General features: G+C 39.0%; 1 protein-coding gene across 2 annotated transcripts in view; it reads right to left on the bottom strand.

The window, feature by feature from the left end:
* PDK3 (pyruvate dehydrogenase kinase 3) overlaps nucleotides 1-23,876 on the bottom strand; it is an 81,645-nt gene that overhangs the window by 24,468 nt on the left and 33,301 nt on the right. For both annotated transcript variants that reach the window (XM_017516460.2, XM_017516459.2), the window contains exons 3-6: nucleotides 22,993-23,064; nucleotides 18,365-18,549; nucleotides 16,591-16,680; nucleotides 2,827-2,904 (exon numbers count right to left, since the gene is read on the bottom strand). In XM_017516460.2, the coding sequence (XP_017371949.1) occupies nucleotides 2,827-2,904; nucleotides 16,591-16,680; nucleotides 18,365-18,549; nucleotides 22,993-23,064 (425 nt within the window). The remainder of the gene's footprint in view (nucleotides 1-2,826; nucleotides 2,905-16,590; nucleotides 16,681-18,364; nucleotides 18,550-22,992; nucleotides 23,065-23,876) is intronic.

Here is a 23,876-nt window from a genome sequence, read left to right as displayed (position 1 = left end):
GAAGACATACATGAAGCCAACAAACATATGAAAAAATGCTCATCATCACTGGTTATTAGAGAAATGCAAATCAAAACCACATTGAGACACCATCTCACACCAGTTAGAATGGTGATCATTAAAAAATCTGGAGAGAACAGATGCTGGAGAGGATGTGGAGAAATAGGAACACTTTTACACTGTTGGTGGGAGTGTAAATTAGTTCAACCATTGTGGAAGACAGTGTGGCAATTCAGGACCTAAAAACAGAAATTCCATTCGACCCAGCAATCCCATTACTGAGTATATATCCAAAGGATTATCAATCATTCTATTATAAAGACACAGGCACACATATGTTCACTGTGGCACTGTTTACAATAGCAAAGACCTGGAACCAACCCAAATGCCCATCGATGATAGACTGGACAAGGAAAATGTGGCACATATACACCATGGAATACTCTACAGCCATAAAAAATGATGAGTCTGTGTCCTTTGTATGGGCATGTATGAATCTGGAAACCATCATTCTCAGCAAACTGACACAAGAACAGAAAATCAAACACCACATGTTCTCACTCATAGGTGGGTGTTGAACAATGAGAACTCATGGACACAGGGAGGGGAGCATCACACACTGGGGTCTGTTGCGGGTGGCTAGGGGAGGGACAGCAGGGCGTAGGGAGGTTGGGGAGGGATAACATGGGGAGAAATGCCAGATATAGGTGACGGGGGGATGGTGGTAGCAAACCACATTGCCATGTATGTACCTATGCAACAATCCTGCATGTTCTGCACATGTTCCCCAGAACCTAAAGTGCAATAATACATACATATATATATATATATATATAAAATAAATAAAAAAGACCTAAGTGTAATATAAATTGTCCATCTAAGGGTACATTTTTAAAAGTCAATTAAAAAAATGGCCTAGTTTTGTCGTGCTCAAGACTCCAGAAATAATAAAGTGTCTATTTTGTACAATCATTGCTCTAAATGCCATTAGTTGAAACAGTATTTAAGAAATGCCATTAGACATAAGGAATTTTACTTCCAGACAGTTCTCCTTTCAGAATAAAAAAGCACACACTTAAGGTGTTCAGGATCAACCTCCAACCTGCATCTCCAACATAGAACTTGTTAAGTCAAAAGCACATTCCTTAATCATGCTCACAGAGAGCTCTGGCATTAAGAAATTATACATAAAAATAATCGCTACACTACCCAAGGCAACATAAAGCTAGAAGCTACGTAGAAACACCAGCATTCATTTATCTTACCGATAGGAAAAGGGGCTTCAAAACATGATAAAAAGGGGGCTTCTGTAATTTGTGCGACAATGCCAAAAAGAGTCAGAAAGCTCCTCTCCTGGTGGGTGAGCTGCCCAGCACGACAGCCTCAGCGGGGAAGGAATGTGCTGACATGGCTGGCACTTAGGAGAATCAGCAAGAACAGGCCTGCTGCTTTGGCCTTCAGAATGAGGGAGGCTGCCACTCAGGCAAAAGTGCAATTTGTTACCACCTGTCGATGTGAGGTCAGGTTTTGCCTAGCCCGTAGGAAGAGAGAGAGAGAATATTAAGATGGTTCTCATCAGGAACACTCCAGACAAGCCCACTCGGTTCTGGTAGTGTATTTATTCAATGGGGGCATGATTCTTCTCAGAGAACCCAAGAGACCTTGAAAGCAGCTTTGACTTCATGCCTTCTAGTCAAATGGAGGAGCCACGTCCTTCAACAGCAGCCTGAACCCTTTCATAGTTTCATCTCATTATAAGAGAAATATATTTTCAGTATACTTCTGAGGAGGAATTTGGTTTATCTTTTTTTTTTTTTTTTGGCATAGTCTTGCTCTGTCACCCAGACTGGAGTACAGTCATGGGATCCCAACTCACTGCAGCCTCTATCTCCCAGGCTCAAGCGATCCTCCCACTTCAGCCTCCTGAGTAGCTGGGATTATAGGCACATGCCACCATGCACAGCTAATTTTTCTATTTTGTGTAGAGACAGGGTTTTGCTATTTTGCCCAGGTTGGTCTCAAACTCCTGGGCTCAAGAGATTCTCCTGCCTCAGCCTCCCAAAGTGCTGGGATTACAGGTGTGAGCCACCATGCCTGGCCTGGTTTATCTTTAATTGTAAATGCTCACACTCTGCTCAGTCATTCCACATCTAGGAATCTAATCTGCAGAAATACTTTCCTACACTCACAAATGTTTCCACTCTCCCCACCTCTCACACCCCTTCATAGCTCATCATATGGAATATAGGAAAACTGAAAATCCTAAATGTATACCCATAGGAAAATAGTTAAATAAATTCTGGTAAGCTATACTATGGATAAGCTCTAAATGAAATTGATATTTGCAAAGGTCTTCAAAGTGAAGTGAAAGACACCTTATAAATAGGGTGGCAGAGGTTCCAGTGTGCCAAGATAGCACCACAGCACTCCAGCCTGGGCAACAGAGCGAGACTCTGTTTCAAAAAAAAAAAAATGGCATTTTTCTGTGTTTTTGTTTGCACTTTCTTGATTAGTGAAGTTAAACACTTTTCCATATGTTTATTGACTGCTTGCATTTGTTACTTCGACAAGGGCCTATTTATACCTTTGTACATATTCTGTCTTGATTACTTCTGTTCCAAGAATTCCGGGGTCTACCCCATTACACATTCCTGTACAAAATCTCCTTACAATAATATATCTGGCTGACCAAAGGCATAGTTTTAAAAAGATATTGAAAAATGAAATATCAGTATAATTTTTGAATCTCACTGAAATATGGCTCAGGTATAAACAGTTTCTTAGTCAGCTTTTTTGAATTTAAGATTAAAATTAGTTTTACTTTACCATTGAATTCTTCAACTTCCAGCTCTGGAGCTACCAGGTAATACTGTTCACACAGCATCTTGGCTGTTTCATATGCATCTGCAAGAAAAGGAAAACATTTATCTGCTGCACTAATAACACAGGCACAAGCATGTATATGTGAGTGTGCATGCATGTACATGTATGTACCTATAAGTATATAAGACAAACTGTCTAAAAGGATGGATGTAGAATTAATCAACTACAACCTTTTACAAAATATCCCTTTTCGGCTTTAATAGAATTACTATGACTGAAACAAAATTTCTCTTTTCTATTTTTTCCAAGACAGTGTCCTACTCTGTCACCTAAGCTAGAGTACAGTGTTATGATCATAGCTTATTGCAGCCTCAAACTCCTGGGCTCAAGTAATCCTCCCACCTCAGCCTCCCAAGTAGCTGACCTTACAGGCACATGCCACCATGCCCAGCTAATCTTTCTTTTCTTAAAGTTTTTTTGTTTTTGTTTGTTTTTTGAGACAGAGTCTCACACCGTTGCCCAGGCTGGAGTGCAATGATGTAGTCTTGGCTCACTGCAACCTCCGCCTCCTGGGTTCAAGTGATTCTCCTGCTTCAGCCTCCCAAGCAGCTGGGATTACAGGTGTGTGTCACCATGCCTGGGTAATTTTTGTATTTTTAGTAGAGATGAGGTTTCACCATGGTTGGACAGGCTAGTCTTGAACTCCCAACCTCAGGTAATTCACCCGCTTTGGCCTCCCGAAGTGCTGGGATTACAGGCGTGAGCCACTGTGCCCAGCCTTCTTTTCTTAAAGTTTTAATGACTACAACAATGTCAACATACTAGACTACAGGCAATTCAGCTAACTCTATACCAAACATGTATTTGTTTAACCTATAACTATTCCTAAAAGGTATTTTTCATGAAAATTCAGGAACTCAAGACTATACTTTCTAAGCACCATGCAACCCGACTAAATTGTAGCAAAAGAGTACGTGTCATGATTTTAAAAATAATAATGCCAACAGTCTTCTGATTTGTCAGAGTTATTTGTAAGTGAAACCTCAGTATTTGCTGAATGAATGGAGCACAATTTACGTTACTAGAGATGCCACTACCACTTTAAAAGGTCCTTTAAGTTAGTCAAAGGTAACAGGTTGGGGCTGATACTTATCAAAGTCTGAGGAGCAACAGTTTGCTTTTTAAAGGATAAAAGACATATGGTAAGAAGATCAGAGCCATTACAAAAATAGTTGGAGGAGAGAATTCAGGAGATTCAAAGATGGGGAGCAAATTCAGAAAGCAAATGTGCATTACAAGACATTTCATGTATGCCTTTTCTCTTGAACTGTAAATGATCTGAGGTCAGCATTTGTGTCTTAACACTTGTTTTATAACTTGCATAGAACTTTACATAGTGCCTGTGTAGATGGTCAACAAACAGTCCTTGGGCCAGGCACGGGAGCTCACACCTGTAATTCCAGCACTTTAGGAGGCCAAGGCAGGTGGATCACTTGAGGCCAGGAGTTCAAGACCAGCTAAGCCAACATGGTGAAACCCAGTCTCTACTTAAAATACAAAAATTAGTCAGGCGTGGTGGTGGCATGCGTCTGTAATCCCAGCTAGTTGGGGGGCTGAGGCAGAATTGTTTGAACCCAGAAGGTGGAGGTTCCAGTGAGCTGAGATTGCGCCACTGTACACCAGCCTGGGGACAGAGCGAGACTTTGTCTCAAAAAGAAAATCTTTGGTTCGATAAATTTTAAACTTTTTGGTAATTTATTTTAAAAAAATCTTTACTGGAGATAATTCTCATACCATACAATTCACTCATTGAAAGTAAAGAGTGCGGTGGCTCATGCCTGTAATCCCAGCACTTTGGGAGACCGAAGGATCACTTGAGGTCAGGAGTTCGAGACCAGCTTGGCCAACATGGTGAAACCCCATCTCTACTAAAACTACAAAAATTAGCCGGGCATGGTGGCAGGCACCTGTAGTCCCAGCTATACTCGGGAGGTTGAGACAGGAGAATCACTTGGACCCAGGAGGTGGATGTTACAGTGAGCTAAGATTGCACCACTGCACTCCAGCCTGGCCAACAAAGATTCCATCTCCAAAAAAAAAAAAAAAAAAAAAACCACAATTACCTACAACTCAGTGTTTTTGTTTTTTGGTTTTTTTTGAAATGGAGTCTTGCTCTTTCACCAGGCTGGAATGCAGTGGCATGATCTTCGCTCACTGCAACTTTCGTCTCCCAAATTCAACCGATTCCCCTGCCTCCGCCTCCTGAGTAGCTGGGAGTACAGGCGTGGGACACCATGCCCAGCTATTTTTTTATTTTTAGTAGAGATGGGGTTTCACCATGGCCAGTATGGTCTTGATCTCCTGACCTCAGGATCCTCCCACCTCAGCCTCCCAAAGTGCTGGGATTACAGGTGTGAGCCACCACGCCCAGCCCTCAGTGGTTTTTAGTATACAGTCAGAGCTGTACATCAATCACTATAATCAAGTTTACATTTTCATCACTACAGAAAGGAGATCCAAACCCATTAGCAGTTACTCCTCTCCACCTAGCCCTAGGCAATCATAGATCTACTTTACAGATTTGCCATTCTGGACATTTTATATAAACGGATATTATGCGGTCTTCTGTGACTGGCTTCTTTCATCAGCACATTTTCAAGCATCATCTACATCACAGCATGTATCAGGACCTGATTTCTTTTTATTGCTATACCATATTCCATTGTACAAGTATACCATATTTTCTTTATTCATTCATCAGCGGGTAGACAGCTGGGTTGTTTCCACTTTTTGGCTATTATGAATAGTGCTGCTATGAACCTTCATGTCCAAATGTTTGTGTGAACATATGCCTTCACTTCTCTTGGGTATATACCTAGGAGTGGAGAACTGCTGCTTCATGGGCACATTTGCAATGTTCTCAACAGGATTATCAGCTCTTTGGAGACAGGCTCTTATTTCCTTTATATTTTCCATATCAATGCTGTGCATAAAATAGATACTGTGCTTGTTTAATATTCAAGAGGTGAGAGAAAGAAGTAAGGAAAGGGGGAAAAGTAAGCCCTACAGAATATTAATGTTAAAAATGGACATCATTAACCTAAAATAATACAAAGATAAGATTAGGGTATGTTCAAACTATATTTTTTGGTTCACTGACTTCATTTTTCTACCAAATTAAAATTTTATCTATTATTTGACCTCAGAGTAAGAATTCTGATTCCTTTACTAAACTTTTAGAATGAAATCCCTATCAAGAACCAAAGATAGAGATATTACAATAACTCAGGCAAGGTGAAATAATGAAGGACAGCAAGGAAACAGCAGTAAGAGGAGAAAAAAAATGTTTAAAAGAGTTGATCAGTATGAAAATAGACACTTTCGATCAGTATGAAAATAAACACTTAAGTAGGACCAAATTTCAACCCTGAAAAAAAAAAACAAAGTTAAAAATTTTAAATTATATTAAATTTATGAGTGTTTTCCTAGGCTATAACAAACCTCATCAAATGTCTGTGAAGTACTTTTGTCCAAAGAAGAGAAATCAAGACTCACTCCTCTTGCTTTGCCTACGCCGTCAAACAATGCTACATCTCCACCTAGTGACGCAAAAGCACAAAGCTGAACAGGAACTTCCAAGATCATAAACACTGAAACCTGAAAACAATCATTCATTACCGATACACAAAGCCAACACATCTCCACAAAACAACTTCTCCAGGTATGGAATAAAGATGTTTAAACAGTGTTCTTCCATTCACTACAAAACAAAATAACCTAAACCTACTAAATATGCTAATTCCTCATGGAATTCGCTTGCCCAGTAGCATGATTATGACAGTGTTGTTATGAACATGTGCTACACAAATTTAACATGTGAAAGATGGTAAAGCCCAGACAGAAGCAGCCAACTCGAAACACAAAGACCCAGTACAGCTCCTAAAACCACATGCAAATAAGAATTTTTAAAGCATCACTACAAATTATAGTGTATCAATACTATAATTAAGAATTGCATGATGATCCTTGAAAAACTCAAGTCATCACAATGTAGACTCATACACCCAGCTAGCCAAAAGCATTTTGAGGGCATTAATGGTATTATCTACATGCTATACATCTTTGTAAATTCCTTGGACACAATGCGTGACGCAATGCCTTGGACGCAATACACACTTAGTGAACATTTGTTAAATGGAACGATCCTCTGGCCCATGATGAAGCTCTCAACATGCAGTAAATTACACTGACGGGAGGTGCTCTTTTTGGTGAGACTGGGAACTAGAGCATTAGACTCATTCCCCAATCTAGTTGTGTGTAGGATTCATTACTAAGTTTAAAAGAAAGAGTACAGACTGTGAAAGGAACCCCTGGAAATTCCGAGGCAGTAGTTCTATGTTGAGGCCTGAGAGTCCACATTTTTAAAACTTAGCAGGTTAATTCGGAAGAGAGGTTAGACCACTTTCCTGGAAAATCAAGTCTGAGTCACACTAATTCTGCCACTATCTCTCCCAGGATATGAATGATTATGAGGTATTGGGGTGACAGCATGCACATACTCAAACAGGACATTTCTGTTAAGGTAAAATAATTTAACATAAAAATGAAAAAGCTTTAAAAAATCACCATCAAAACCAAAACTTGGCTACTGGCTTGTAATTTACACCTAGACTAAAATGTAAATTCTACTTATAATAAGCTTTTTAATCAAACTTTTCTATTTTTTAAATTAGAAATCAAAATTTCAAAAAAGATAATTGCCTAATTACTTTTATGTGCAATATACTGGAGCCAATATTTGCCATTCATCTTTAGAAGAAAATATTAGAAAATTATTATTGCCACTGAATATAAGTGATATGCCTTGTTTTAGGAATCTGTTTTCAAGGGTTTTAAGGTACTGATTATAAAGTAATTAACAAAACTGTAGGTGTGGCTCATACATATTTCCCCAGGTTAAAATATCTAAACTGTAAATACATGAGACTAAAATTTTAAAAGGCTGAGAAGAGGGTGAAGGTTCATACAGCAATCAGCCCAACAGATCCAAACTAGCCATGAATCTGTTTTAAGAAACAGCACACAGGAAAATTTAATAGATAATGGAGGTTGGTTTTTATCAGATTTTCCTATTCAAAATTCACCACAGAACTCTGCCATCAAATATTCATTAGCCTCTATCCTGAATACATGTTGAGACAACAAATGTAAGAGGCTGGACTAGGACGAATTTGAGTGAGTGCTGAAAAAATTAAAATGAAGGTGCCAAGGCCCCTAACTTTGAGTCTAACGGAATACAGAAAATCATAAAGCTGAAGTTTAGGAAACCACTGTCAGAAAAAGGTAAATGTAAATGACCAGAAAACATTACAAAAGTGCTGATATGCTGTTTTTATTTTTTAATAATCCCACAGCATTGTCAACTGGTAATAATATATATGGATAATGGAAACAATCTGAACAGACATTTTAGAACTATCCTCCCAACAAAGGACACCTAGAAAAACAAGTTCTCAATAGTTTCTCACTTCCTTGATCATTTGTGGATACAGACATTTTGCGGCAGAATATGATCTCCTTTAGCACAATCTGACCTGGGGTTGTCTTGGCTTTGGTTCACAATGAATCTCTTCCGCATCATTTGATATGAGGTTCACAGACTCATCAAAACCAGTGATACTGCCCTCTATCTGCATATTCACTTGCTCATACCTGAATCTGAGATCTATTTTGCAAGTATCTGAAGATGAAGATAAGGTTGATGAGCTACATCATCACCTTCTGCACTATTTGGACCCAGCCACAGTGCACCATGGTAGAAGCCTACAAAGACAACATTGACCCACACCCACCTTCTGGAACTGATAATGCTGTGTTTTAGAAACCTTTTACGTTTCAAAGCAATTCTAATAAGGCATGTCTATCAGCATCCTTCCTACCCCAAACCCATCCTGAGTGGGATCCAATGGGGATTTTTTAAAGCAGTAGACCCTTGCACCTCAACCTCCAAACCACAGCAGACTAAGCAAGTGGGAGCAGAACATTTAACATAAGAGTAACCAATCTCCAGACTGATCAGAATCCTAAAACTTGTGATCGTGGGCAAAAAAAGCCCCATAAGTAGAGTTAATTAAATTCATCTTTTGGGAATTTAGGATCAAGATCATGGGCAAAAAAAGATAAGCTGAGTTAATTAAATGCATCTTTTGAGAATTTAGGATCAAGATACTCGGGATAATCAGGCAGGGCGGAAGCCAAAAGGGTACATTGGGAATTATCATGATGTATGAAAGACTAGAGTGCCTGACAAGCTGCCACTGAACCGTCCGGCATACAAACAAAAACAGGTAAATGGAGCAGGCGCAGAGAAAGGCGGAAAGGCCATGAGTTGGCAACTCCAGTTGCAAAGATACACAGAAAACAACCTTGTTTTCTGTTTCCTAATTCCGATTTCTTTATTTTTTGTAATTGAGATGGAGTCTCACTCTGTCACCCAGGCTGGAGTGCAGCAGTGCAATCTTGGCTCACTGCAGCCTCCGCGTTCCAGGTTCAAGAGGTTCTCCTGCCTCAGCCTTCTGAGTAGCTGGGATTACAGGTGTGCACCACCACACCTGTCTAATGTTTGTATTTTTAGTAGAGACATGGTTTTACCACGTTGGCCAGGCTGACAATTGCAATTTCTATATACTATAAAGTGCTTCCTGTCCTTGGATGATCATGGGACCCTACCAAGTTCTTTTGATAAATCTTTCTTGAGCTTACGTGAAAGAAAGCTGCTACTTGTAACCTGATGAGCCCAAAGTGAGAGCACAAGACATTATTTCTGAAGCAGAACAATGCCACGCACTCTAAGGATACTACTTGTTATATTAAGCAATAATAGCACGTAGGAACAACAAAGCAACTTAGCATTGCTGTGAGAATTGATTTTTATACAAAGTATTTATGTTTATACCTTTAAAATGATCTTCCAGCAGGATTTTCCATTTTATTTCCTAGTTTCTTACAAAGAAAGGAGGGGAAAGGGTCACAATGGAAGAAGGCACCTCCCAAAGGATAATAGGACCTGCTTTACAACACTAATTCTAGCATTCACTACCTGGAGTCTATAATTTGCAGATGTGTAAAGGTAGATATTAACATGCTAAATAAGCATCAAGGAGGCATGCTTCAGTGTTCTGCACGTTCAATTAATGCTATGCGAAATGCGTCTCACTTTTACACATTGATACAACTGTCAAGTCAAAAATAAAAATATTGTCTCTACTCTTCTACATAGGAGTTTTCTGTAATCTGTCTCAAGAGATCTAAGGATGGGAGTGGGCTTAACACTTTCTTTTTTGTGATATGAAATTTCACTCCTGTTGCCCAGGCTGTAGTACAATGGCACAATCTTGGCTCACTGCAACCTCTGCCTCTCAGATTCACGTGATTCTCTTGCCTCAGTGTCCCAAGTAGCTGGGATTACACGCATGCATCACCACGCCCCTCTAACTTTTTTATTTTTAGTAGAGAAGGGGTTTCACCATGTTGGCCAGGCTGGTCTCGAACTCCTGACCTCAGGTGATGCACCCACCTCGGCCTCCCAAAGTGTTGGGATTACGCGTGTGAGCCACCGTGTCCAGTCAACGCTTATTAAACCTGTAAAACACACACGTATGTACACGAAGAGTCTCGCACACACACACCCACAGAGGGTCGTTTGGGCTGGGCATCTGACTATGCTTAAACCATGTAGGATCTTCACAGCTAAGAAAATCATTAGTAGAGCTGTCATTAAAACACAGAGCCCTTACTCTCAGAACGCACAACATCCAACTACTTAAAACAAAAGGAAGGAAATAAAAGATTAGCTATAGAGATTCTGAGTTAGAAGATTAACAAATCTCAGAGAATAGTGGAAGATGGTAAAAGGCCAGGGCAAAAACACCAACTACTCTAAAACGAGAAAGGCAACAGTAAGACTTCACTAAGAGTCAAAGGAGGCTGACATTCATTTCTTCATTTCCTTGGCAACACTTGGCGGGTATTGGTAAGAAGAGCTGGTGAGGCCTGGGCCTCTTGAGACCTTCTGATGGTTGTTCCTCGGGCATTTAGGAATGGAGACTCTAGTGCCCTTTAGCTAGACGATACAGAAGGAATTTCAGGCCTTTTGATGCTCTGTGCCTTCTTTATTCTCTTTCAGTCTTACTTGGAGCTAGAAAGGGCTTTGGCATAAGTATTTGATGCTCAAAAAATTAGGAGGAGAGTCCATAGGAAATGAAGCAGACAGTGACTGGGAACATCTGCTTTGGTCTACAGGGAAAAGAGAGACCTGCAGGTTTCCTTCTAGGTTGCCTAACCTATTGCCAGGGTAGAAAAAGTAACTAATGTAAGATCAAACCCCTCACTGGGAAATACAGGTTATGTATACTTGGCTGGAAAGATCATTTGAATATACAGATAATGAGTATCACAGATTAGACATAGGAAGAACTCCACCAATATTGATACAGAGAGCAGGATAGAGGCTTCTACCATTGAGTACTGAATTCAGCCACGAAGGCTGTGTGTGACAGGCATTATTGCCGGAGACAGAGAAATACACAAATACTATGGATTTCATGGAGACAAAGATTAGTCACGATATTTGCAGTTGCACACTTATCTATAAATCTGATATGAGTTCAAATATATAAAACAATGTTCTCACTAAATTATGAAAACAGGTCATTTTTATTCTCTTCTCTCTTTTTCCATATTTTCTAAACTTTCTTTGATGAGCACTTTTATTATTTTAGTAATAGGGCATTAGTCGTCTTAACCTTCCTAACTGTGAAAAGGAGTTGGACAATTAACAAAAATGTTGAGTAAAGTGGGAAACCATAAAATGTGATTACTAACATAAACGTTAACTTAAAATGCATATTTGAACAAGCAATTTATTTCTCTGTCAATATTTTCATGTAAGGTCAAAGCCTTTCCTTTGAACATGGATCAGTTTGAGGCTCCAGTTTGTCTTCCTTGGATGAACAATATCACGTACATCTATGAATTACAATTACTATTTCTTTAAAGTGTAATAAACTGAAAGATATTTGTGAAGCAACCTGGGTACGAATTCCGGGTAAGATTTTTACTCTATGTTGCCCTGTAATCTAATCGTAATCGTTTTCTTACTCACAGTAATTTTATTACATTTTTAAGAGTCCTTCCAAAGCATTCAACTTGGTTTTAATGGAAATAAGTCTCTTTTTTATATGCACATTTCTTCAGTTTACACTTACACCAATGGCTTGGGTACAAATAAGTAACCCTTAGTAAGCATGCACCTTACCAGGTGGAAGCAGAAGCACAAAAGCATTCCAGAAAACACATATCAACCAAGAGTATTTAGTGTACTGTAGGTAACAGTATGCATCATTTATGAAGGGAATGAAGGATGTCAGAAAAGTTGATTATATGGCTGCTACTTTAGAGGGTTATACACTTTCAGAACCTGAAACCATCCCCACTGTTTTTTTTTCTTTAAGGGAAGATGCTGTTGGGAAATGAAAAACATGGTTTGAGAGAGGCGTGGGAAATGGGGAGCATGCCAGTCCTTCCTGCTTACCCCGTGAATGTGGGGGTGGGATTTGCATGTGTGTACATGCCCGTGTGTGTGTGTGTGTGTGTGTGTGTGTGTGTTGGGGGAAGTGGAATTTTGAGTCACAGAAGGGCACAGGAAATGCCTATCATTGGATAGGGCTTTACCAGGAACTCCAAGCTTTAGTTATAAGTGAGTGACAGGAATGATTAAATAAGAGGATGTAGTAAACTTTGTTCACAGTACACTAATGGGTATAATATAGTTAATAAGGGAAGGAGAAAGACTGAAGATAAAGCTGTGAGTACAGGAAGAGGGAAGAAAAAGGACAGGGCTGTGGCTCAGGGTCAAAGTTGTAACTAAAAGGGACAAAGCAAATGGGAAGCTATGAGGTAGACGTTAGCATAAACTTCCAGGGTTTTTTCTATGAACTATGTATTGAACCATTCTTCATACGATCTTTAGCTACATTTTGGTACAAAACTTCTGACCCTAAGAGGAGTGATATAAAAGCGTGTAAGAGTAATTCCAGACCTTTAGAAATGTACACCTTACTTAGAGAGATAAAAATAAGTACAAATAGGGCGGGCACAGTGGCTCACACCTGTAATCCCAGCACTTTGAGAGGCCGAGGCAGGCGGATCACCTGAGGTCAGGAGTTCAAGACTAATGTGGCCAACATGGTGAAACCCTGTCTCTACAAAAATACAAAAATTAGCCAGGCATGATGGTGGGTGCCTGTAATCCCAGCTACTTGGGAGGCTAAGGAGGGAGAATCACTTGAACCCAGGAGGCAGAGGTTGCAGTAAGCTGAGATTGTGCCACTGCACTCCAGTCAGGGCAACAGAGTGAGACTCCAACTTAAAAACCAATAAAATAAAGTACAAATAACGACAAGGCCAGATAATACGTACTAAATACGAGAGAAGAGCAACACAGAGAGTAAGTGCCATAAAATGATTAGATTCTTTTCACGTTAAGAGTCAAGTCACAGCAGATTCCTCCTTGCACTCTCCTATGATGCCTCTGACTCACTGTAGTACCACTTAATCTCTCTGTTCTATAGACGTGGTAACAGTTTCATAAAACTGTTACTTATCTGGTTGTACTGGTTCTTAGTTAAAAGTTCCCTAAAAATTAGTGAAAGACTTTATTTTTAGAGAAACAATAAGATGATAAAAATGAGTGTTTTTAAAACTTCTTTGATATGATTTGGCTCTGCATCCTCACCCAGATCCCATGTTGAATAGTGATCCTGAGCGTTGGTGGATGGGCCTGGTGGGAGGTGACTGGATAATGTGGGTGGATTTCCCCCTTGCTATTCTCATGATAGTGAGTTCCCACATGATCTGGTTGTTTAAAAGTATGTAGCACTTCCTGCTTCTCTCTCTCTCTCCTGCCACCATGTGAAGATGTGCTTACTTCCCCTCTGCCCTTCTGCCATGATTGTAGGTTTCCTGAGGCCTCCCCAGGCATGCCTCCTGTACAGCCTGAAGAGCTGTGAGTCAATTAAACCTTTTTTCTTTATAAATTACCCAGTCCCAGGTAGTTCTTTATAGCAACATAAGAATGGACTAATACAATTATCTTGAAGAATTTCAAACACATACCCAAATACACAGCATAGTATAATGAACCCCATGTGCCCATCAACAGCCTCAACAGTTTTCAGCAAATGCCCAATCCTTTTCACTTCTCTCCCTGTGTATAATTTTGAAGCAAATCTCACGGAAAATATTTTAAAATACCTCTCTTAAAGCTAGTATTCCTTTATAAAAATACAACCAGGCCAGGCATGGTGGCTCATGCCTGTAATCCCAGCACTTTGGGAGATCGAGACAGGCGGATCACCTGAGGTCGGGAGTTCAAGACCAGCCTGACCAACATGGAGAAACCCTGTCTCTACCAAAAATACAAAATTAGTCGGGCATGATATTACATGCCTGTAATCCCAGCTACTAGGGAGGCTGAGGCAGGAGAATTGCTTGAACCCAGGGGGCGGAGGTTGTGGGTGAGCTGAGATCGCACCATTGCCCTCCAGCCTGGGCAACAAGAGCAAAACTCCGTCTCAAAAAATAAAAAATAAAAAACACAACCAAATACCAATTATCGTACCTAAAAAGTTAACATATTTTTAATGTCAAATATCCAGTCTTCAAATTTCCAACTGTCTTATAAAAGCCTGAAATGACTTCTAAAAATATTTTATAATTTATGCCAGAAACAAATGAAAGCACCAACCTATTATAGAATCAATGGCATAAATGAGAAGCCAAATGATGTGTCTGACACCCAAGGACTGTCTACTGGAAGTAAACCTGTCTACAGCCTTTACTGTGCACTAGCATTGCTTTAGGGGTTGTACATACATGAACCCATTTAACTCTACAATATAGGTTAATTACCAAGAGCATCACCTTACAGATGAAGAATGTGAGGCCCAAAGAGGTTACTTAACCATGTCTAGTATCACCAGCTAATATGAAAAGGTAAATAAAATGTGTTCTATTCATACAATCGAATATTTTTCAGCCATAAAAAGAAAAAAAGTACTGAAAGATGCTATCACATCGATGACCCTTGAAAATGTTATGCTGAGTGAAAGAAGCCAGTAGTTACCAAAGACCACATATCATATTGTTTTGTTTATATGAAATGTCTATAATAGGAAAATCTATAGAGTCAGAAAGTAGATTAGTGGTTGTCCAGGACTAGAGAGAAGGGTAGAAGGGAGTGACTGCTAATGGGTCCAGGGTTTCTTTCTGGGGTGATGCAAATGTTCTACAGTTAGATTGTGGTGATAGTTGCACAACTCTGTGAATACACTAAAAACCACTGAATTGAGCACTTTAAATGGTGAAGTTTATCATATGAGATTATATCTCAATAAAGCTATTTTTGAAAGTACATTCTCAAAAGATTTAAAATTTATCAAACCAAGGAATATTTATTAATCACCTACACAAGCACTACACTTGGTTCTATGCAAGCTACAAAACAAATTTAAGACACAAACCCTGACCTCAAATTGGTTATAGTTCAAGAGCAAAGACACACATGCCATATATTATAATTCACTTTTGCTTTCTAAATTGTGCCCTTTTCTCAAAGGGGAAATCAACTGTCTGAACCAAGTTTTTGTTTTATAAAAGGTACTGAGTTAGGGCGTAATGAACATATAAGCTATGACAAGACTGATCCTTTTCTCCTTGCCCCCGGAGGCCTTTGGAGGTTCCGATCAACCACAAAGTTATCTTGTGAGAGAGCAACCAATAGGCTTCCTGGAGAGCTGAGGCTGGGCTGATTCACCTTGTAACTGAAATAACGTAAGTAAATGTGTTGTGACCCAACGGAGGCCAGGGCAGCTGACAAGCCTAGGATAAGCTAAAACCAACAGGTCTGGTCCTCCTCCCTGGGTTTGGGAATGCTCAGGGTAAACAAATTACAGAGGTTTTCTTTGCTATGACTGCTAAAGAGCAACGAAGATCCTTGATGAAGATCAGAGAATTGCAGCCATGAAACTTGTGAGTGTTTAGAGAAGGGAGATAAAGGCCAACATAGGAGATACAATCTGCAGAAAGGGACAATTTGGGGATCTGAGGTTACACAAAGTAATCATAACACTAAAGAAAACTGAAGAGGTCCCTGGTGGATCGTTCACAACCAGGAAGGTTTCTTGGAGATAGCATTTATCTTAAATGAATAATGAGAAAACTGCTGTTCAAACTCAAAGTGTCTGGGTACCAGGGACTTACGGATATAGGGCTTGGTTCTTCCCAGTGGGTACTGGAACAATATCTAGCATAATGTCCAATGAACCCATAAAGCTTACATGCCACATAGATTCTAAATCTTTAAATTTTATAGATGTGAATTCAGCCTAATTTTATGATAAGAATTTGGATTCTCTGAGAATTTTAGATAACAGTGGCAATCAGAATCTCAAATGTTTACTGTCTGAGAAAGAACTACAAATGAAACTCTAATCAATAAAGTAGAAACTCACATTTTGAGCATTACCAATTATGCATCTTTCCTGAACAGCCTAGAAAGAACATTTCATCTGGATCAAGCGGCTTGGGCCCAGAGTGACCTGATGAATCAGCAGACTGCACTGCAACATAACCCTATAGCCAAGCTGCTTAAAATAAACCACAGTCCCATTTGAACTACAATCGATACCATTACAATGGTCTCCTTACCTTTCACCACATCCGCTACATTACAGGTGGGATCGATACTTCCTATGTGTTTAGGATGAGCAGGGTTTGTGTCATCGCCAAATAGAAGTGCTAGACGAACACAAAAGGAAAGGGAGGGGATTAAAACACAGCAGGCTGGGCTGGTCATGCAGGGAAATATAGGGGCTTATGTTTGGAAAGGATCTCTTACTTGTAAAAATCATTTTTGCATCCACAGCAACTTACAGCAATGGAATACACACAATTGATGGGTGAGCGACTTTTATTGGCCAACGAAGGAGGAGGATGTGCTTTAAGGCCTGTCTATTGCAGCCAGCAGGTTCTCAAGCAGTGACATGTGCCAGGTGCCCAACCCATTCTTTCTCAATATGATGCAGGGGAAGAAACTTACTTTCATCCTTAGTCAAGTATACCCACCTAGTACTACTCCAGACATTTATTCCAACTTTCATTAAATATTTAGAACACATGGTCTATACTATTTGGAGAAGCCTGCAAAGTGTCTTCGCTGGTGGCATTTCAGATGCCTCCCCCATGGAGATTAAGCTTCAATAATGTGTACATGAACAATACTTGCTCAAGTATTTTTTAAAATACACTCAGATAATTTCACAACATAAAAGATTTGCAAAATTTTGTTTCTGAATAAAAGCCAAAAGAATCCCCAAAGAAAAAAAGCAATCTGCATCCAAATATAGGTGTTCTTATTTTTAAATCAAGCAAAAATTGCGACTAACAAAAGAAGGATGCCTAAATAAAATGGGGGAGATTTTAAACTATGAAAAATGATAAATACAGGCATTAGGCCAATTAATAAAGTTTCAACTGACTAAGGGGAAGAAAAACAGAGGTGTGTAGGCTGAATTAATGATCTAAAAACATGTCTGTATATATGTGTACATGTGTATTTAGATCAGAAAGTAACTGGAGTTATCTAAGTAGTTTAGCTGAATAGTATTTAGGTTCTTTTATTCCCGTAAATTGTCATACATTTCCATTTTGAATATATACATTTAATATAAAGCTACATCTAATAGTTTTATAACATTCACTTATCCAAATAAATCAAATTAGTAAAATAAAGATGCTTTGTCCATTTTGTGATTCAGCAAAGAGGGTGAATTATGCTCTAGACATGTGGATGCTTTTCCTTAAGGATTATAAACTCAGTCAAAGAGACAGTGCTGAAGATGAGCCAAAAAGTTTTTTGTGTGGAGGGAATTCTAGGTTTTTTTCTTTTTTTCCTATCTGCTTAGCACCTTAGTACCCTAAAGAGCAGACTAAAACTCAATACAGGATTATGGGCTGACAGTCTGGCTTAATCTGACTTCACTGATTACTGCGAAGTAAAGAACTGATGGCTTCTATTGCCAACATCAAATCCAATATTCCCAGTGTCACTGTTTTTAAAACTAAAAAGGAAAACATGTAACATCCTGGATAAAGAAAAGAATACAATCTGAGATACATGAAAATATTCAGAGATGAAGGCTCGGCTGCCTCATCCCCATCAGGACCGTATCAGCAGAGGTTTAAAAGGTAGGCAGTTGTCCTGTCTCTAATGTGAGCATCATAAAAGCCTTTCAAAAATTTCTTTTAACCAAGAATATGAATTAATCACTTTTTAATGGTTAGGACTCACTTAGGAAAAACTAAACTAGAAATGAAATTTCTACAACCAAAAATGCAGGCCAGTAAATTTACAACAGGAATACATTTGGGAGAAATCACTCTGGTTACCTTTTCAAAACTGGACCAACAAAACCCAACTTACTGTGCTGGTTAATAAGCATGCGGAAAGAGATGCGGTTGGTATAAAACCGATCCAGAAAATACTGGATGTTAGTGCTAGTAAAAGGATCAAACCCAAACTTCTCCTTGTATTCAATCACTCCTTGTGCCATTGTAGGAACCACGTCATTGTGTCTATTTCTGACTTTAATCAGAACTTGTAGAAAGCTGTGTGAGAGGGAAACAAAACGTGGTCAGTCTTAATATCTCATGGGCTGATGCACAGACTTCCCACCTCTGTCCCCAGACTAAGTTGTCAGCTGATATTTTTATAAGCAGAGACATTATTCTTACTACATACTACAAGGACCTACTCACAAGAAACTAAAGTATGAACAAACTTTTTGCTTGAAACTTTCTTTCTACAAAACTCTTCTTTCAGAGTTGCAAAAAGTAAAAGGTTCTAGTATAGAAAAATATGCTCAAATACCCTTTTAGGAAGCCACTGACTTTTTGGATAAGCGATTACATATAATATAGGTTCTATAAAAGTTGAATAAAGAATTGTAGAACATATCAATATTTCTCCTGAGAACATGAGGATAATCCCCCCAAAATCGCCAAGGATTGACTAATGAAATCTCAAAGCAATAGCTTTCATGAGTAAAGAAATAATGTCACATAGTTGAAAAGCAAAATTTTGAAATAAATATCTCACAGCAGTAAAATATAGCGATGAAATGTAGATAGAACACAGGCAATTAAAACAAACTATTCAAGTGTCTAGCATATTATTATAAACATGCATAGAGGAAAATACATTAAGAATGGCAGAAGACAAGTCAGTCAATGGAACTAAATAAAAAGTTTAGAACCAGGCCTATGAGTGAGTGAATATGTATATATAAAAATTGAGCATATTGAGAAAGTGACATTGCAAATCAGTAGGTAAACAATTAAGCTAATAATCAAGTTAAGTGGAACAGCAGGCTAACAATTTAAGTCACATCTTAAGTTCAAGCCTTAAACCAACTACTGGATTAAAAATGCAAAAGGGTGAAATCACAGAAATGATAACAGAAAAAAATCAGGTGAATAAGTATATAATTTTGGGGTAAGGAGGGCTGTTCTAAGCTTAATACCAAAGGCAGAAACAAATAATGTGAAGAAACAAATGATATGACTATGTAGAATTTTAGCAATCCTATAGGGACACATGTGAAAAAACAAAAAAAAAAAACTTTAAAAAAGGAAAAAACTAGCACCCCATCAAAAAACTAGGCAAAGGATCTGCTATCAATGGAAAATTTACCAAAGAAGCGCAAAAGCCAATAACTTCACCCTTACAAGTAAGAAATGCAAATTAAAACAATGTGATGCTTATTCTCCATGTATCAGCATCAGCTAGAGTTTAGGGCTTAACTGACGCATTTCTCAGGACAATTTGGCAACATACAGCAAAAGGCCAAAGAAAATGATTCCACTTCCAGGAATTGATCCTAGGAAAATAACTGGACAAGGCGAAAAACTATTTATTTATTTATTTATTTATTTTTGAGACAGAGTCTTGCTCTGTTGCCCAGGCTAGAGTGCAGTGGCATGATCTTGGCTCACTGCAACCTCTGCCTCCTGGGTTCAAGCAATTCTCCTGCAGTCTCCCGATTAGCTGGGATTACAAGTGCCCACCACCACACCTGGCTAATTTTCATATTTTTAAAAGAGACAGGGTTTCACCATGTTGCCCTGGCTGGTCTCGAACTCCTGGCCTCAGGTGATCCACCCACCTCGGCCTCCCAAAGTGCTGGGATTACATGCAATGAGCCACTGGGCCCAGCCAACAGCTGTATTTAAAATCTGTTCTTTAAAGCATTGTTTATAGTAGCACAAAAACTACAAACCAGTCTAAAATCTAGTGATAGAAGATCAAATCGCATGAACTATCTGAAGATGGACTATTAATATGAATATTATGAAACTATTAATAATGTTGACACTTGTTATGTCTGTAAACATATTTTACACATATAAATATATGCCTGCCTAGGGAAAAGCAGGGAAGAAAGGAAAATATTAATAGTGGTTGTCCCCTGGTAGTAGAAATTGGGGTGACTTTCTTTTTACTTATCTGAGTAGTCTTATTTTTCTGAATGATGGAACACTTCTGCAACAAATACATACATGCAATGACAATAAAGATGTAAAACTCTGAAATTAGGCCATCATTATTCACAAAAAATTTTATAATGGACATTTTTCCTTTATGTTATACTCATTCCAATGTATTTGTAAGTTAAATATTACTAAAGTGAAACGATTCATTATAGTAGAGAAGTGCCTCAACTTATTTGAAGGGGGGAAACTTACCTCAATGGCTCAAAATTCTCCCTCAATCTTCCAGACTCTTGTAAACTCTATCATAAATGATCAACATGCTTGTCCTCTAAGCTACTTTTGCTTTACTAAAATGATTTCCCTGCTGGTGATCCCACACAACCTCTTGCTAAACAGAAAAGGCTGCTACCATGAAATTCACTCACCTTTCACTCCTTCCTTCACTAAGGACATCAGCCTTCTCAAATGCCAACTGTCCTAACTAGCCACATGAACCTGGGCAAGTTACAAAACTTACAAAGTGAGAGCTTGGCTATTATTGCAATGGTCAAGCACACGCTGGGTTCAGCACTGACAGTATGCAAAGCAGGCTCATGGCCGTAAATTGCATCTGCTAACCTGTTCCAGAAACTGAGACAAGACTCCGGGAAAAACAAAGCAGAAATTTAATATCGTGTACAGTTGTCTCTGAGTATCTGCAGTGGACTGGTTCCAGGATCCCCGCAGATATACCCAAATCCTTGGATGCTCAAGTCCCTTATCTAAAATAGTACATATAGCCTAGTCACATCCTCTCAGACACTTTAAATCATCTCTAGATTAATTATAATAACTGATACAATATAAATGCTATGTAAATAGTTGTTAGACTGTATTTTAAAAATCTGTATTATTGTCGAGCGCAGTGGCTCATGCCTGTGATCCCAGGACTTTGGGTGGTCAAGGTGGGTGGATCACCTGAGGTCGGGAGTTTGAGACCAGCCTGACCAACATAGAGAAGCCCTGTATCTACTAAAAATACAAAATTAGCCAGGTGTGGTGGTGCATGCCTGTAATCCCAGCTACTCGGGAGGCTGAGGCAGAATCACTTGAATCCAGGAGGCGGAGGTTGTGGTGAGCTGAGATCATGCCATTGCACTCCAGCCTGGGCCAAAAGAGCAAAACTCCATCTCAAAAAAAAATTTTTATGTTATTTCTTATTGTTGTATTGTTATTTTTTATTGCTTTTTTTCCCAAATATCTTTTTGATCTGTGGCTGGTTGAATCCAAGGAGGTGGAACCTGCCAATACAAAAGACCAACTATACTTCTACAAATCTGTTCTAAAGTCTGGAGCTAGAGTGGTCAGCCCTAGGTTTTAGGATTTCTGCCAAATGGTCACCAGCTAATGACTTTTGAGAAAACAAAGCTCCTAGATCAAATTCATTTAATATTGATAGCTTAAATGACAGCAGTGGCTTATATTAAGGAAAACGCTGCATCTAGGGCTCTAACCGAGTGCTTCCCTGCCTTCCACATTTCACAGATCCATTAGACAAAACACCCAGCAAAGCATAAAATAGGCGAGGGCTTTTGTTTTTCCTTTGAATCGTAGTTTACAACTAGACTAGACCTAGCTACTCATGGCTCAAACATATGATATAACTTATAGGTCCAGCTCTGCTATGAAGGGTCACAATCTTGGGTAACTCACTTTACATCTCTGACCTCAGTTTCCTTATCTGTGGATTGAGAGGACTGGGTTAAATATCTCCAAAGGTTGCTTGTATATCATGCTGTTTCCCTAGTTCTTCTTATGGAACATCTATTAAGTCAGGTGTTCAGTCTCACAGCTATGTGGACTGGTTTATACTTAGAAATTCCTCAGCACAACAGGCCTGTCATATGCATCCACTCACATATACATAAACAGGAAGAAATTAATGTGAAAGTGATATTTAATTTTTCTGTGGGGGGAAAAACATACTCACAGCTAGAGTTAGTGTTCCTGGGATAAATAAAAATGAAAAACAGAAATATCTCATCAGCATGATAATTTGCCAGTCTGTGCATAATGGCAGCAATAGAATTCAGGTTGCTGTATAAGAAACACACTCTTTTCTGCTTCTCCAAAATAAAACCACTATAGTTTTTGAGCTCAAATGTAATATCCTCTTGAAGTTTTTTTTTTTTAATTGTAAAGGATTGAGTAGATAAATTCATGTATATACAAAGGCTACTGCATTCTTAAAACTACCACTAGATGGAACATTTACTGCAGTATTTACACTGAGTGCCCAGTTCACCTTGAGTAAAGGTATTAGATCATAAAAGCAAAACTGAATAAGATATTAAAGAATTAGGTCATAAAAGCAAAACTGAAAGTGTTATTATTACTTTTGTATTGTGTTACATTCTTAACTCAAATTTAAAAGCAACTCAATGTTGAGTCACTACTCATTAAGAAAACGAATGCTTTTGTCCAATTCATACTCCCTGAGTCTTCATGACTTGAATTACATTTACCAAAATCTTTCTTACCTATATATTTTTATTTTCAGGTAAGTGGTACCATACTTACTTATTCAAGACCTTTGGATCCTCAGGACTCTTATTTTCATATTCCAAAAGTTCAAGAAAACTCTGCATGTACCTAAAAAGAAAAAAAAGAGTTATTGTGTTAGTCGCCCACCCAGCATCCATCCCTCCTCTCCCTCTTCCTAAGAGCCCTCCAAATTTTCACTCAGGTCTCCATCCCATCCCCATTCCCCTATGCGCCTCAAGTGCATCCGGGAAGCCGGTACCTCCAAAGATCCTGGGTGGTCCAATTTTTCTCTGGGCAATCCTATTCCTCTTGTCACTAATTATTCATTAGTTCAATAGTTCAGGTCTAAGCCTATCACTGTGTGCATGCCCCTGAACACAGGGAAAGACTCAGGAATGGACATACTGTCTCAATTTGGGCCAGTAAAATGACAGAAAAGACTCACTAGAGGACTGGCAGAGAAACCAACTTGCTCTGCTTTTGTACAGTGTGCTGTGTGGATTAGAAGCCTGGAACTGCTGCAGCTATTCTGCCATCAGGAGGGAATCCAGTCGGAAAATGAAGCCAACACCAGTGAAAGCAGGGCCTCAATAGCTTCATGAATCTCTGAATCAAACCAACACTAAAAGCCCACCCTGCAGCTAGACCTTCTAGTGACATGAGTCAGGTTTAGTTGCATTTTCTCTACTTACAGACATATCCTAATTTATATACCAAGTCTACAGTTTGATTACCCAAAAATGTGCATATACATTTTAAGAAGCACATGTGTGACACTGAAGTGCCTGCCAAGAACTTAGAAACTAGAAGTGAAGAAGGGTCCTTCTGAGTTAGATTAATTTCATCAACACTTAATGGGGGAAAAGAAATGCCAATTAAACCCTCAGAAACAGCTTCTGGATTAAGAATAGCTGCATATC

The sequence above is a fragment of the Cebus imitator genome, unplaced genomic scaffold (genome assembly GCF_001604975.1).
Source record: "Cebus imitator isolate Cc_AM_T3 unplaced genomic scaffold, Cebus_imitator-1.0 Scaffold589, whole genome shotgun sequence".
Taxonomy (NCBI): domain Eukaryota; kingdom Metazoa; phylum Chordata; class Mammalia; order Primates; family Cebidae; genus Cebus; species Cebus imitator.
This window is presented reverse-complemented; position numbering and strand designations above follow the sequence as displayed.